This window comes from Ranitomeya variabilis, chromosome 8 (assembly GCF_051348905.1).
Source record: "Ranitomeya variabilis isolate aRanVar5 chromosome 8, aRanVar5.hap1, whole genome shotgun sequence".
Taxonomy (NCBI): domain Eukaryota; kingdom Metazoa; phylum Chordata; class Amphibia; order Anura; family Dendrobatidae; genus Ranitomeya; species Ranitomeya variabilis.
The window spans coordinates 194,026,848-194,041,938 of record NC_135239.1 but is presented as its reverse complement, the minus strand read 5'-3'; the positions used below and the strand labels follow the sequence as shown (position 1 = coordinate 194,041,938).

The 15,091-nt window shown below is 41.5% G+C and overlaps 1 protein-coding gene across 2 annotated transcripts in view; it reads right to left on the bottom strand.

The window, feature by feature from the left end:
* PTPRG (protein tyrosine phosphatase receptor type G) overlaps positions 1-15,091 on the bottom strand; it is a 513,282-nt gene that overhangs the window by 116,346 nt on the left and 381,845 nt on the right. For both annotated transcript variants that reach the window (XM_077278905.1, XM_077278907.1), the window contains exons 10-11: positions 8,797-8,905; positions 4,543-4,592 (exon numbers count right to left, since the gene is read on the bottom strand). In XM_077278905.1, coding sequence (XP_077135020.1) covers positions 4,543-4,592; positions 8,797-8,905 — 159 coding nt within the window. The remainder of the gene's footprint in view (positions 1-4,542; positions 4,593-8,796; positions 8,906-15,091) is intronic.

The window sequence follows — 15,091 nt, the reverse complement described above, 5'->3', positions numbered from 1 at the left end:
TATGGGGCTCCTGGTACATGCAACCCCAAGACCTCGGAGTTATTTTATTATGGTATAGACTTTGTGAAACTGAAGTTAACTCTTCGTGAACCAGAGATGAAATTATGCTTCTATATAATAGGGAAATCAGAAACCGCCAGGTGAATTCTTTTCTCCTACCGGATGGCACTCTTAGGCCGGCGTCACACTGGCGAGTTTTACGGACGTAAGAGCGCAGAAACTACGTCCGTAAAACTCGCATAACATACGGCACAATTATTCTCAATGGGGCTGCTCCTATTAGCCGTATATTACGGTTCAGTATTATACGGCTTTCTACGGCCGTACAAAATCGCAGCATGCTGCGTTTGTCAGCGTACTGCGCAAAAAAATCGCCAATGAAAGTCTATGGGGGCGAGAAAAATACGGATTCCACACGGACCAGCAGTGTGACTTGCGAGAAATACGCAGCGGTGTTAGTGAAAAGTCGGTAATTCAATTGCCGGCTTTTCATTTCTCCTGCACAAACCCGACAGGATATGAGACATGGTTTACATACAGTAAACCATCTCATATCCCCATTTTTTTTGCATATTCCACACTACTAATGTTAGTAGTGTGTATGTGCAAAATTTTAGCGCTGTAGCTGCTTAAATAAAGGGTTAAATGGCGGAAAAAATTGGCGTGGGCTCCCGCGCAATTTTCTCCGCCAGAGTGGTAAAGCCAGTGACTGAGGGCAGATATTAATAGCCAGGAGAGGGTCCATGGTTATTGGCCCCCCAGTGGCTAAAAACATCTGCCCCCAGCCACCCCAGAAAAGGCACATCTGGAAGATGCGCCTGTTCTGGCACTTGGCCACTCTCTTCCCACTCCCTGTAGCGGTGGGATATGGGGTAATGAAGGGTTAATGTCACCTTGCTATTGTAAGGTGACATTAAGCCAGATTAATGATGGAGAGGCGTCAATTATGACACCTATCCATTATTAATCCAATTGTAGGAAAGGGTTAAAAAACACACACACATTATTAAAAAGGATTTTAATGAAATAAACACAGTCGCGGTGATGCGCCCCCTGGTGGATGTCCTCATATGACCTGGAGCGTGGGAAAAAGTTCCCAGGCTGCAGTTCATGAGAACATCCACCAGAGGGCGCCTCACCGCGAATGAATGAAATGTAGGTCAATGACCTACATTTCCTTAATTCGCCGGGGAATTACAAGCACGAGCACACAGCTGCATTATAGCAGGGCTCCTGCTTGTAATATTAGTTAACCCCTTCAGATGGATTACATCGTTGGACCTGACAGTACATCAGAAGGTATGTATCTTGTGCGTTTATTATGTTGCCAAGCGAGGGACTGCAAATGGATTTGAGAGAACAATAAATTATTACAACAACCGCTGTGTTTATTTCATTAAAATACTTTTAAATCATGTGTGTGTGTTTTTTAACCCTTTCCTACAATTGGATTAATAATGGATAGGTGTCATAATTGACGCCTCTCCATCATTAATCTGGCTTAATGTCACCTTACAATAGCAAGGTGGCATTAACCCTTCATTACCCCATATCCCACCGCTACACGGGAGTGGGAAGAGAGTGGCCAAGTGCCAGAATAGGTGCATCTTCCAGATGTGCCTTTTCTGGGGTGGCTGGGGGCAGATGTTTGTAGCCAGGGGGGGGGGCCAATAACCATGGACCCTCTCCTGGCTATTAATATCTGCCCTCAGTCACTGGCTTTACCGCTCTGGCGGAGAAAATTGCGCGGGAGCCCACGCCAATTTTTTCCGCCATTTAACCCTTTATTTAAGCAGCTACAGCGCTAAAATTTTGCACATACACACTACTAACATTAGTAGTGTGGAATATGCAAAAAAAAGGGGGATATGAGATGGTTTACTGTATGTAAACCATGTGTCATATCCTGTCGGGTTTGAGCAGGAGAAATGAGAAGCCGGCAATTGAATTACCGGCTTTTCACAGATATCGCGCTGAATGAAATCTAAATACAGAATATATATATATATGTGTCTCAATGACATATATATATATATATATATATATATATATATATATATATATATATATATATATATACTGTATATATGTTTTCCCTAACATTTGAGCACATAAATCCATTAGATGTCGGTTTTGCAAGCCTGCGCGAAAATCTCGCAGTACGGATGCCATACGGATTACATACGGAGGATGCCATGCGCAAAATACGCTGAAACACCCTGACTACGGATCAATATTTTGGGAACATTTCTCCGTATTACGGCCGTAGTACGGACGTATAAATACGTGGCGTATTGTCTTACGCCAAGTGTGACGCCGGCCTTACTGCAGTAAAATAATGTATACAGATGTATAAAAGTCAGAGAGAGGCCGAGAGGACACCATTTTAGTCTCCGCCAAGAGAATGGAGGCTTATTGATACATTTGGCATACGGGCCAGGAGCTTTCTGGATACATATGGCTGGCAAACACGGTTTTACCTATTTAATTCAGAATCGAAACATAAAAAATTAAACAAAACGGCACAATATAAGTTCTTCATACTGACTAACCCATATATCTCAATCTATTCAATAGGTTGCAGAAGAAGCAGCCAATTTTCTTAGCTGAGTTTTTAATTACATTTGTGTCCACCGGATGTCACCATTGTTTCATCTACAGGCAGCAAATTTCCCTCGTTAATGTGCCGCTTAGCGACCAAAAAAAAAATTGGCACAGAGTGAGGAATAAGGATTTCCTAACAACATTCAATTTATTTCCTCCGGACGCAGAGTTTAAGGTCCAAAGCTAAACTCGGATATAAAGTGCTACCTGTTTTTATTACAGCTGTGGACAGCAATATGCATGCGATGGGAGATAACTAGTAGAGATAGAAGGATAGCTAAATAGAGAGGCTATAACAGCTGGCAAATGGAAAGAGACAGATCATTTGAAAACATTTTGCCAAGACTCAAGACACAAATTTCGGTTTTCGAAAAGTTTGATGCTTCAGTTTCTATAGTGGAAATTTGCATTAACTCTAGACTACTATGAAGAGTGATCACTTGAATTGCAAAAAATTGTAAAGTCATTCCTTGTCATAAAATTTATTGTAATCACAAAAGCCTAATTTCCACTGAATTTCAGCCCTGCCACAAAAATAAACTGCCTACATACTGTCTGTGATTTTCTCGGTAGCTGAGGATATGGTGTTAACAAGGACAAGGCAGCTGATATTACTCAGTCATACTTTAATTATAAGAGCAGACTGGTTACTTTAAAAGGGGAATGATGCATGAAATCATTGTCTTCTTCTGTTAACCAAGGAAACACGAAGTCATCACTTCTTTGCATCATAAAGGCTTTACAGGCAAGGACATTGCGGCTTGTAAGATTGCTCTTATATCAACCATTTATCGGCTCATCAAGAACATCAAAGAGGTTCAATATGCAGTGAAGAGAGCCTAAGGGTACTCAAAGTCTAGAAAATGCCAGGACGGTCTACTAAATAGAATTCAACTATGGGATCGGTGCAACATCAGTGCAGAGCTTACTCACGAATGGTAGAAGGCAGGTGTCCATGCAGTTGAGAGAGAGATAAAGGCTTTTGGAGACTGGCCTTGCGTCAAGAAGGACAGCAAACAAGTCACTTCCCTACCAAGAAAAACATTAAGGACACACGGACATTATGCATGAACCACAGGGATTGGACCGCTGACTGGGGTGAAGTTATTTTCTCTTATGAAGCCCCCTTCAGACTGTTTGGACATGTGGAAGAATGACTGTCCAGAGAAGAAAAGATCTACGCTACCATGAGACCTGTGCCATGCCAACAGCAAAGCATCCTTTCAACTTTCCTGTTTGGGGCTTTTCCTCCAAGGTGGTGGGCTCACTCACAATTTTGCCACTAATAAAGAATTGCATCTAAACATCATCCAAAAACAACTTCTTCCAAGCATCCAGAATCAATTTGGTGATGAACAATATAATTTGCCGAATAATGGAGCACCATGTCACAAGGAAAAAGTCATAGCTAAGTGACACAGTGAACAAAACATGAAAATTTTGGGTCCATGATCTGTAAACCCCCCTGATGACAAACCCAATGACAACCTGTGGTCAATCCTCAAAAAGCAGGCAGAAAAATAAAACCTAAAAATTGTGCTGAAGTCCAAACACTGATTAGATAAAAACGGGCAGTCATCAGTCGGGATTAAGCCCGAAAGCGGATATCCAACATGCCAAGGTGAAGAGAAGTCTTGAAAAATAAGGGTCAACACCATAAATATTGAGTATTTGCGTAAACTTGATGTATTGGTGAACAAAAGTTTCAAAAATTATGAAATGCTGAGAATTGTATTTCAGTAACCTTAGAAACATCTGCCTAAAAAATCTAAATATACTAATGCATCGAACTTTGTGAAAACCTATATTTGTGTGGATCTCAAAACTTTTGATCAAAATGGTAGAAACAAATACATAGAACAACAGATACATTTGATAGATCGGAAATGAATGGTTTATGGAAATAAACATTGAAGAACTAGTTATTCTCATACTTACCACTCCTGTCTTGACAATTCTCGTTCCTTCAAAAATGCGAGTTGTGTTGGCTGAAAAAAAAAAAAAAAAAAAAGATTTTCAAAGATTTAAAAAAACAAAACAGTTTTATGGAATTTATGATCATGGGAAGCCCCTATAATCCTGTTTTTTCATTACTTGTCTCTCCAGACAAGTTGAACACCTATGGTAATACCACAAAACATATTTCTCTTGAACTCAAACAATGGAATTTAATTAAATCAAACATTAATTCCAAGATGGAAGATGACAAGACGACTTGGAAGAAGGTGAGAGAAGTTGGACATCTACACAATTTAAAGCCACTTTTCAATACAATATATGCACTGGCAGAATTAGCTGTAAACAGGTTTTATGAAAGTATCGGACTACATTCACAAAGCAAATGTCATATTTTCTAACCATCTCCTCTGAGTAGCTAGACTGAAGGACACAAAGAACATAAATGACGGACAAGGACATTAGCTACCAGTGATATAGGTGAGAGGATGACCCTGGTAATGTCAGCAGTAACTCCCATGGCGTGTGGACAGTGAGACACACAAGGAGCCATTACAATTTGATTTTTCCATTACGCTGCTTTTTCCTTAATGGGTTATTCTCATCTTTTTCATTGAAAAAGTGCTTGTAAAAGGAAACTTTACTAATGACCGCTATTAAAAATCCACTCGTTTTACCGTCACTGATCCGTAAGACTGTGGACAAGAATGAAGAGATTTGAGGCTTCTAGAACGCCTTAATCGACCTTTAATACATAAGTGCTCATTTCTCCACGAATGGTCTGTATCCTTTTCTAGCCCAGAGAAATATTTGCAAACATAGTATTTGAGGGAAATGTGGGCTACCGCCCTGAGCCCAAGGCTCCGGGAGGCCCATGGCCAGATCGCCATCATAACAATGGTGGCGCACATATCCCAACATGGAGTTTTCCAGGCGCCCCGATGTTGTTGATACAGAATGGCAGCACAGCGCGAGGGGAGCTCCCGTAGCCTCTGCTGTGACATGCCAGCGCAATGAAGTCATCAGAAGGTGCTGGCGAGCACCAGCATGTACACGCTGCCCATAAGTACAAGTGGTGCCTCGGGGACCAGAGCAGAGTGCCAGGGGAACAGGAGTGAGGAGAGTAGTTTTTCTTTTTTTAATATGTACATGGCATGTGTGCCAATATATGGGCTATGTGAGGGCTCGTACTGTATATAGGTTGTTATTTGGGGGCTCATCTTGCGCATAGGGAGTTATGTGGGGGCTTATACTGTATATAGGGGAATATATGAGGGCTCACACTGTACATAGGTGCCTATGTAAGGGCTCATACTGTATACAGGGGCTCATACTGTATATAGGAGGATATATGGGGACTCATACTATATATAGGGAGCTATATGTGGGCTCATACTGTATCTAGGGGCTATGCGACAGCTTGTGCTGTATATAGGAGTCTATGTGGGAGATCATAATTATCTAGGGGACTCATGTTGTATATTGGAGGCTATGTGAGGGATCATGCCGTATATTGGGGCTATAGGGGCTCATACTGTAAGTACAGGGCTATGTGAGGGTTCATACTGTATTTAGGGACTATGTAAGGGATCATACTGTAACTAGGGGGCTATGTAAGGGCTCAAACTGTATATAGGGAGTTATGTAGGGCTCATACTGTATATAGGGAGTTATGTGAGGGCTCATACTGTATCTAGGGGGCTGCATGTGGGCTCATACTGTATGTACAGGGCTATGTGCGGGCTCATACTGTATAGAGGTGGGCTGTATGGGGGCTCATTGTATGTAGGGGGCTATGTGAAGCTCATAATGTATATAGGGGATGTCAGCATACTTAATTCTGCTCAATATTAAGTTATACAATTAATACAAAAAATTATAAATAATATGTTAATATTGAGCAGAATTAATTTCAGCCTATCGGTTCTGCCTCCACCACAGTCACTGTCTCTCATGTGGCCCCTTGGGAAGATTAATTTCCCATTCCTGCTCTATGTTATATAGTGCTATATTATGTCTATACATAGTATACATGTCTATGCATGTCTATACAGTAACTCGCACGAGTCTCTCGCATCAATACCCGGCACTGCAGCCGGCACTTGGGACCGGAGCGTTCAGCTGCATGTATTTCTATGAAGCCGCACACTCCAGTCCCCGCACACTCCAGTCCCGAGTGCCGGAGGCAGTACTGGGTATTGATGCGAGTTTCCCGCATTGCACACGCAAGTGTGACACCAGCCTAAGACACTTTCCCTTTAAAAGTATTTGGGTTACATGATAATATAGAAAAAAAAGCTCATCTGTGAATGTGACAGCTAATATTTTTCAGCAAATTTAGAGATTTTCATAAAATTGGACGCACAATAGCCACATTTTGGATCAATTTTTCCAGGAGGGGAGAATTTAATTTGGGTCATGTTAATGACTTTCCAACCATCTGCAAGTGACTAAAAGGTCATCTCTTAGTCGTAAATTGGAAGGAATGGAAGTGCACAGGTTTCAGTTTTTACCTAAAATTTAGGTCTTAAATGATCGTTTGTTAAGAAACAAGTTCATTCTTATTAGTATTTTGTTGCAATTTCTTTGAAAGTAAAGTTTTTCAAAAAAATGTTGGGGTTTCCGACTTGCTATATTTGGATATTAATGGGTATCCTAGCAAGGAAGCGATACCCATGTTCTCTACTGTGGTTGGGTCACCGGTAAAGAAAGTTCTGATGCATGGGGTAAGTAACGTTCTACAGCTCCGGGCCTCTCCAGAGCCAACAACAGATGCACTAATTAAGCTTAACAGATTGATTTAGGATCTTATGTGAAGACTTGCAAGTTCAGCAGCTCTCGCTCCATTACTCCTCTGTAGGGGCTGTCAGCAGGCAATGTCTATCCAGATTAATTTTCAGGTTTACCATCCATGAAAACATCAACTTTTTACACTCTACAAAGTACCCAGTAAATATTTGCTTAATTTCCAATTTTGGACTAACAATGTCAGGCTCTTCATTTCCGTTAAGGACATCTGACGTCCAACGGCTTGCCATGAATCTCTTCGGAAGCAGTCGAACAAACTGTTAATTTATTTTGCATTTCTTAATTACAAAGCGCAACACGCAGATTTGATTTCTGACAGCTCATTTTTAGGAGTACCGTATAGCGGTTACCGTCAAAGTGGAAATTAATTGGCCGGAGTGAAAATTAAAAAGATAAAATAGGCAAATAAGACTACTGAGAAGCGCAAGCGTAAAATGTTAATATATAATTCATGAGAAATGTATTTATTTTTTCTAAATATGTTATAACATACATTGATTAAAGACAAAGGTTTATAAAGAAAAAAAATGAAACAAATCTATGAATATAAGATATGTATTACAGATAAAAAATGAGGGTACCTGACCAAAAATATAAAAATTCTGAGTGACCCGAGTGGCCTCTAAGTGCAGTTTAGCCCCTGTAACTTGAAAGTAGATGGGCTTCAATACTATACACAGCTCATTAACACGAGTTATTTATTTTAATTAATCCTGTATATCTCAAACCATTAGATTATGAATTAATCCTTTTAAAAGCACAGTCAGCTGGAGTGAGATAGGATCGCAACTCTCGGACTGCCCAGTGGTTCTCCCAATTAAACACGCAGATACATAAATATATAAAGCTGTCATGTTCGGGTCAGGAGGGCCTCTGGCCAGTCCATGCACTGCGTTCCAATTTGGGTCCGATTTATATGGTCGTCTGACTGCGCCCTAAAATGGAAATTTTGATACCCCCCTCCATGGTTTATGGCACTAACAGACATAGCCACTTACTCGATAATACGGTTGGACTGTGACATTGTGGGGTTTTACTTTAGCTTCTTCTGTTAGTTGAGCAACGAGATAAAAAAATGACCATTAACGTACAGAGTTGAGCAAAAAGATTTGCAGGACCCTAATCCAGCGACCTACATCATTGATCCATTATCGCCAGATCACATTATTACAAACCTCCTACCGGAAACCCCAGCGTTTCTTTCAATCAGGTGGCCACTGACGTCAATACATTACGGCTTGAGACACGTGTGATTTTGTGCGGTCCTACTAAATCAGAAAAGGCACCTTTGATCTGCAGGAAGTAGGAGTTTACCAGAACTCTAATCCGGCAGCCACAAACTACCGATAAGGCTGCCAGAACGAGGTCCTACAAATCTTTTTGATCACTTCAAATGTATCCATTACCCAAACCGGAAAGGTTTCTTACCTTGAAAAAGCATGGTTTGGCTAAAGTCACTCCGCATGTCATTGCGACATACCGCCTGCACTCTGAACAGGTATAGGATATCGGGTGAGACGTGGTTAATGGTGACATTCTGCAGCGAGGAAAAAAAAAAAAAAGAAGAAAAAACATAGTCACAAGGTTCGTTAGCAACATCGAGACTACATACTTGAAATAAGGCAGACAACAACAGCGGTGAATATTCCCCGATTCCTAGTGTACCATATGATATTTATATATTCACAACACACGCTCTTAGACACTCACCCAAAAAGCTCCGAGTCCCTAAATACACTACAAGGTATTAATTTAAAACTGTCATGGATGTCATTAAAAAAGCAATTTTAAGAGCTCAATAATGCTCGCCTTCACAAAGAAACGTCGGAAAATATTTATGCGGCCAATAAAATGATAGATCAGTTGGAATCTATGTATTTTTCACTTGTTTGTCTCTTTGGCTTTTATGCCTTTTTTTATGGAGCAATAAAACCGATGAAGTGTCTTGTGCTACATGCCCAAGCCAAAGGCGATATCATAAGTAGCCCCCATAAATAATGAGCACGGAGCACACCCCTCTCTACCTCAATTTACTTCTCAAGTAGAACATTGAAATGTCCTTTGTTACAGGAAAAAAATGTCACTGGCGAAGCGGAAGACAGCAGAACTCTCTGTACCCAGACTCCCCTCGTGTTAGGCTATCACACAATGTACTATACACAGACTGGACAAAGTGGTATGACATTCTAGAGGATGGCCGACCACGAATACATTCAGGCTTTGGTGTGCCGAAAGCTGAGAAATTAAAGTACAATTTACATTACACTTTACATTTATTTTACCAGTTTTCTACCACAAGTTAAAGAGGTTGACCACTTCATTATTGATGACGCATTCTTAGTATAGGCAATCCATATCAGATTGGTGAAGGTGCAACCTGCGGCAGCACTGACAATCAGCCGTCACTGGACCGGATGGAAGTTCTCAGATGCTCCCGGAAAACAGCAGCACTGTCAAACCTATAGTGGTCGTTGCCGAATTATATAGATCAATCCCCTATTCATTAAAATAATGGTGGATCTCCACTACCCAGCCGTGGTGACAATATAAATGACTGAGTCACTATGTTCCGCCATCAGCTGAGATCTTCCGACCAGCACAGATAAGATCTGATGGGTAGAGGAATCGGGTGTCGCACCCTCACTGATCAGATATCTATGTCCTATCCTGAGGATAGACTATGAAAAAAAAAAAGTAGTGGCCAACACCTCTAAGACTGAATTCACATCCATGTCACATCTTGCCCACGGGAACTAACAGCCTCATATACACCGAACAGACTTTTTGTTTGAGTCAGAAGACACGTAGTCGGTCCAGGGATTATAGTCTTCACATGTTTCGTTAAATATGAACCTGTGATTTAAGCTTAAAAAGATTGAGATCTGGACCCGACTTGTTGACAACAATCTCAGGGGCGGTCTAAGGTTGCTCGGAGGTGGGACTACCAACTTAACAGATCATAAGCAATTGCTTTATATAGAAAATAGAAAAATCATATAAGCAAAGTTCCAACAACTACACAAGGTTTGAAGGAGCAAATTGGTCCACAGTTACAGTCTATAGACTGGTAAGGGTACCCAATTTTGTATTAAAAGAGAATCTGTCACTATGAAAATTGTCTCTGAACTAATACAATATGTATACAACTGATGAACGATTCCAACAGTGTAATTCTATAAGAGCTCGCTCAGTTTCTCACGTAAGCCGGCACACAGTCCATGGTGTGCACTGTAATGCATCCTCCGGACTCCTACACTCAGAGATAAATCCAGCAGGACTCCTAGGCGGTTCAGTTGCATATAGACTACAGGTCAATTCAGACAGAATTACGTAGTTGTAATCTGTGCCTCTTCAGCTCTCCGCATATTATAGTAGTTCACGGGCAAATTCATTTTAGCTGCTACCTGCTATTATGTTGCATACACATTGAACCTTTAGTAATTGGTCACTACTGTATTAACATATGCAATAGAATTGAGTAACTTAATAAATGCATATGACACCTTGAAAATGTGAGGGCAACAATTGGTTAAGTCTGGATGGAGCCTAGAGCACTATATAGTAATATACAGTAGTAGATAGGACTGAAGAAAAAAACAATAACTCTATAGCGAACTTACCAATTGAATCATTATCGAACAGCTTTGTGCACAAAGTGCCTACATCAGAAATATCAACTCAACCGATCATTGGTGACCAGCCTCAACCAGCGATTGACTGAGAGGGTCTGTCCAGCCATTACTAGAGGGTCGAGGATGGGACGGGGAAGTACAGACTAGCGAAACTAGGTAAGCTCTGAAACAGAACCCATGAGGGATTGGAGAGGGTGATTATTTTTACCTAGCCTGAGTAAGCAAACCTCTGTAAGGGATGCCACAGGTAATTAGGTCATTTCTATGGGCTGGCAGGTAAAAAGTTGAAATGAAGGACACTTTGATATCTGCAATCCGATGTCCAATTCCAGAGAAAACCATATTTTTCTAAATATGTAAATGAGCTGTTAAGATCTATGGTCCAGGAACAGATCTTCCTGAGAATCTGCCTCCAGAGCTTATTTGAAATGAAACGGGGTGTTACCAGTGTGAGAATAAAATAAATAAATAAAATAAACTCTGGAGGCAGATTCTTTGGATGATCTATGTTCCTCCCATAGATCTTAAAAGCTAATTTACATATTAAGAAAAACATGGATTTCTCTGGAATAAGACATCGGATCACGTATCAAGTTATCATTTTATTCAGCTTCCTATGACCTATATGCTCATATAATGGGCTTAGAAAGAGTGATCCTGCTGACAGATTGTATAACTTTCAAAATGTATTATACAGCCATTCTGACATGCATTTTCAAAATGTGTACATTAGCATCACCAGGTCTAAGATATATTTATTAATGTGTGCAGTTTGTAATCTAAAAAAGGTATCTTCTCGTATTGGACATTAATGAATACAAAGCAAAGTAATACATTTGTCGACATAGCTGGTATTGAAAAGTCTTAAAAGGGTGGTCTGGTGCCTAAAATGTATTAACAAAATATCTATCCTGTAGCGTTTCCCTTACTTCGGGTCTTGCGGGACACTCGCTTTGCACGGGAATAACGCATACAGGCACGATATCTCACACAAATTAAGTCCATTCCAGTTTATTAAAGCGTCATAAACCGCACCGTAAGTCAGGTTGTACATCACCAGCTTACACATAGTCTATTACTTTAACACGTGTGGCTTTACAAAGCATTCAATAGTCACGCCTTATCTATTCAGTCACCAGGTGACTGCACAGTTCATTACAGTTCATTGTATGCATCAACGGAACATATTAACCACCAGCAGTCTGTTCCAATGGCAGATACGTCTCTGCCGTATATTACAATTTTTTTCCCATACCAGGGGTTACCTCTCAGGAGCTCCGGCTCCACACACTACCTCCTGCCACTGCTGGTTCACAGGGAAACTGCCTCACTGGGATTCACAGTCCTTGTGACCTGGGCACCTCGGATAGTCCAGACCCACAGTAGGAACTGTAGCTTCCCCAACACAGAAACCGTCTCAGGCTCTGTAGATGCAGCCTTTCCATGCGCTTCCAGGAAGTCCAATCACAGGCACTTGCAACACACAGGCCATCAGTCCATGATCTTACCAGGTGCTTGCAGGACTCCAGTCCATCCCAGGACAATCCAACATCCTGACCATTCCAGGACTCACACTGTTACCAGGTGCTTGCAGGACTCCAGCCCATACCAGGACAATCCAACACCCCGAGCATTCAGTCCATAGCCTCAGCAATGCTTCCAGGACTCCAGTCCATCCCAGGACAATCCAACACACAGGATATTGCAGGACTCACTCTTACCAGGTGCTTGCAGGACTCCAGTCCATAGCAGGACAATCCAACACCTTGAGCATTCAGTCCATAGCCTCAGTAGTGCTTCCAGGACTCCAGCCCACTTCAGGACAATCCAACACACAGGCTATTGCAGGACTCACTCTTCAATGCTTCCTGGACTCACCCTTCGGTGCTTCAAGGACATCTCCGCTGCCAGGAGACTCCAACACTGACCGTCCACTAGGTCCACGGTCTCAGGTGCTTCCAGGACTTCTCCATACCAGGAGACTCCAACACCAACCATCTAGGACCTTGTACATGGATCCAACAGATCCATGCAGTCTGACCATGTGACCCACACCCTGGTCACATTATCTAGGTGTAACCACTCCCCTGGGTGGGAGTGTGGGTGTGTGTGGCTAGTTTGACCCTCCCATCTCTCATAACTAGCCCCACCAGTCTCCCATTAGAACTACACAATTACTTGTGGGACTACAGGTCCCAGAACACCACATAACTTTAGACTGACAGCGCAGAGTGTCTTCCTCTGCAACACACACACCGGCCATTTACACTCCTGCCGGACTTTGTCTCATCACATTTATGCCTCCAAGCGCATCTTGAAGCACACACACAGCGCCCCCTGGCTGTAACGTGGGTCACTGCACCACAATCCTTACATCTTAACCCCTTTTGTAATTCGCTTTGTTAAACAACAACCTACACTTATTCCCCCTATCTAGCTAATCCCTAGGTATTTTTTATTGTACTTCCTGAAATGTTTCGTTTGAAAGGAATCTCAAAACATGACATCACAGGAAGCAGGGGCTGCACTCACTCCCTGCAGCATCCATTGCACTTCCTGAAATGTGATGTCATCAGGGGGGAAGTGCTGCAGTGACTCACTAGTTTCTTCCATTGCTGCCCCTCTGAAAACATCCAGGATAATGGATGATGGACACTGTTAGAGATGCTCTGAAAACATCCAGGATAATGAGTGATGGGTGATGCACCGTCAGAGATGTGAGTGCAGCGCTGGCATTCCGTTTCCATCTCCGCTAGTTTTATTTTTTATCATCAAGATTGAAATTTCAATTTACTTGGATTTTAGGACAAAAAAAAGGACATTCATTTTTTTCATGTGAACAATGATATCAGTATAGGAACGTCTCATATTGGTGCCTAAGGTTACTACGTATCAAAGGGGAACAAAATGGAGGCTTCTTTGGAAGGGACACCAACATGCTATTAACAGATAAAAGCGATATGCAATGCCAAGATAAAACATTCCTAGTTTTCAATTAATTTGACATAATTAATATCGTGTTCCCTACATCTATATGCATTCATGAATTGACAGTGATCTGAACTATATTCGCAAGGCAAGTTGCTTTTGCTAATTATTGCTCGCCCAACTTTATCTTCCCCCAACTGCCGTCCCTTATGATAATGTAATAGTTACAAAGAAAATCATCCTGGAACATTGTAACCTTGTGCGTCGTTCAATTGATTCCTTCTCTATTCTCTGAACCAGAGTGGTTCCTTACGTGACCCAGATAACAATGTCTAGTGGGGGAACAGAAAATATAAATGGAAATGAAGGAAAGTAATCTTTATCTGGGAGTGTTATTGTGGAAGTTATGGAGCTGGCCCAGAGGACTGCACATTCAGATATAAAATACGAAAAAAAAAGTCATTAGGCGATGTATTGTAGGCGCTGGCATTTTTCATGTACATACACAATTCCAGATTCCGTTATGTTACCAGCCGGTTCAGATTAACGTTAAATGAAGCCCTCTGAAACCTGCAAGTGTTACTTTGATTTCTTGCAAGGGCAAAGAAATGTACGCTGGTTTAAAGAGGAGAATGCTGAATGAGGAAATCCTAAAATAGTTTGGAGCTGAAATAATATTTGCATTTAAAAGCAATCTGGCCAAGTCATTTTTTTCCTCTGACTGGTCAAATCTTTCCTTAACCCTTAGGCTACTGGGGATTGCCCTCAACCATACATGAATAACTATGGGTTCCCCATTTGTAGAAGTTTGTTGTGTCCAAAAAAGTAGTTAATCTGATGATGGTTTGGAACCAAATGTCACATATTCCGTCATTTACTTTTTGCTCTAGGGGCAACATATATATATATTCCTTTTGTGCTATTGAAGTGTCGGAGATACTGATTTAGCCTGGATTTAAATGGGTCATGTGCTGCGAAAAAAAAAAGTGACTGGCAGCAATCAGGATGGAGTGCAACTGCGTAATACAGATCAGATCTCAATTCAGTTCCCTACACAGATCTCAAGGCTTGATGACGACTGTGGCAAACGTGGAAGTGTAGAAGGACTTGCTCTAGTAGAAAAGCCAATAGGTGGCTCTGTGGGTAGTAAAGCACTTCTTAGA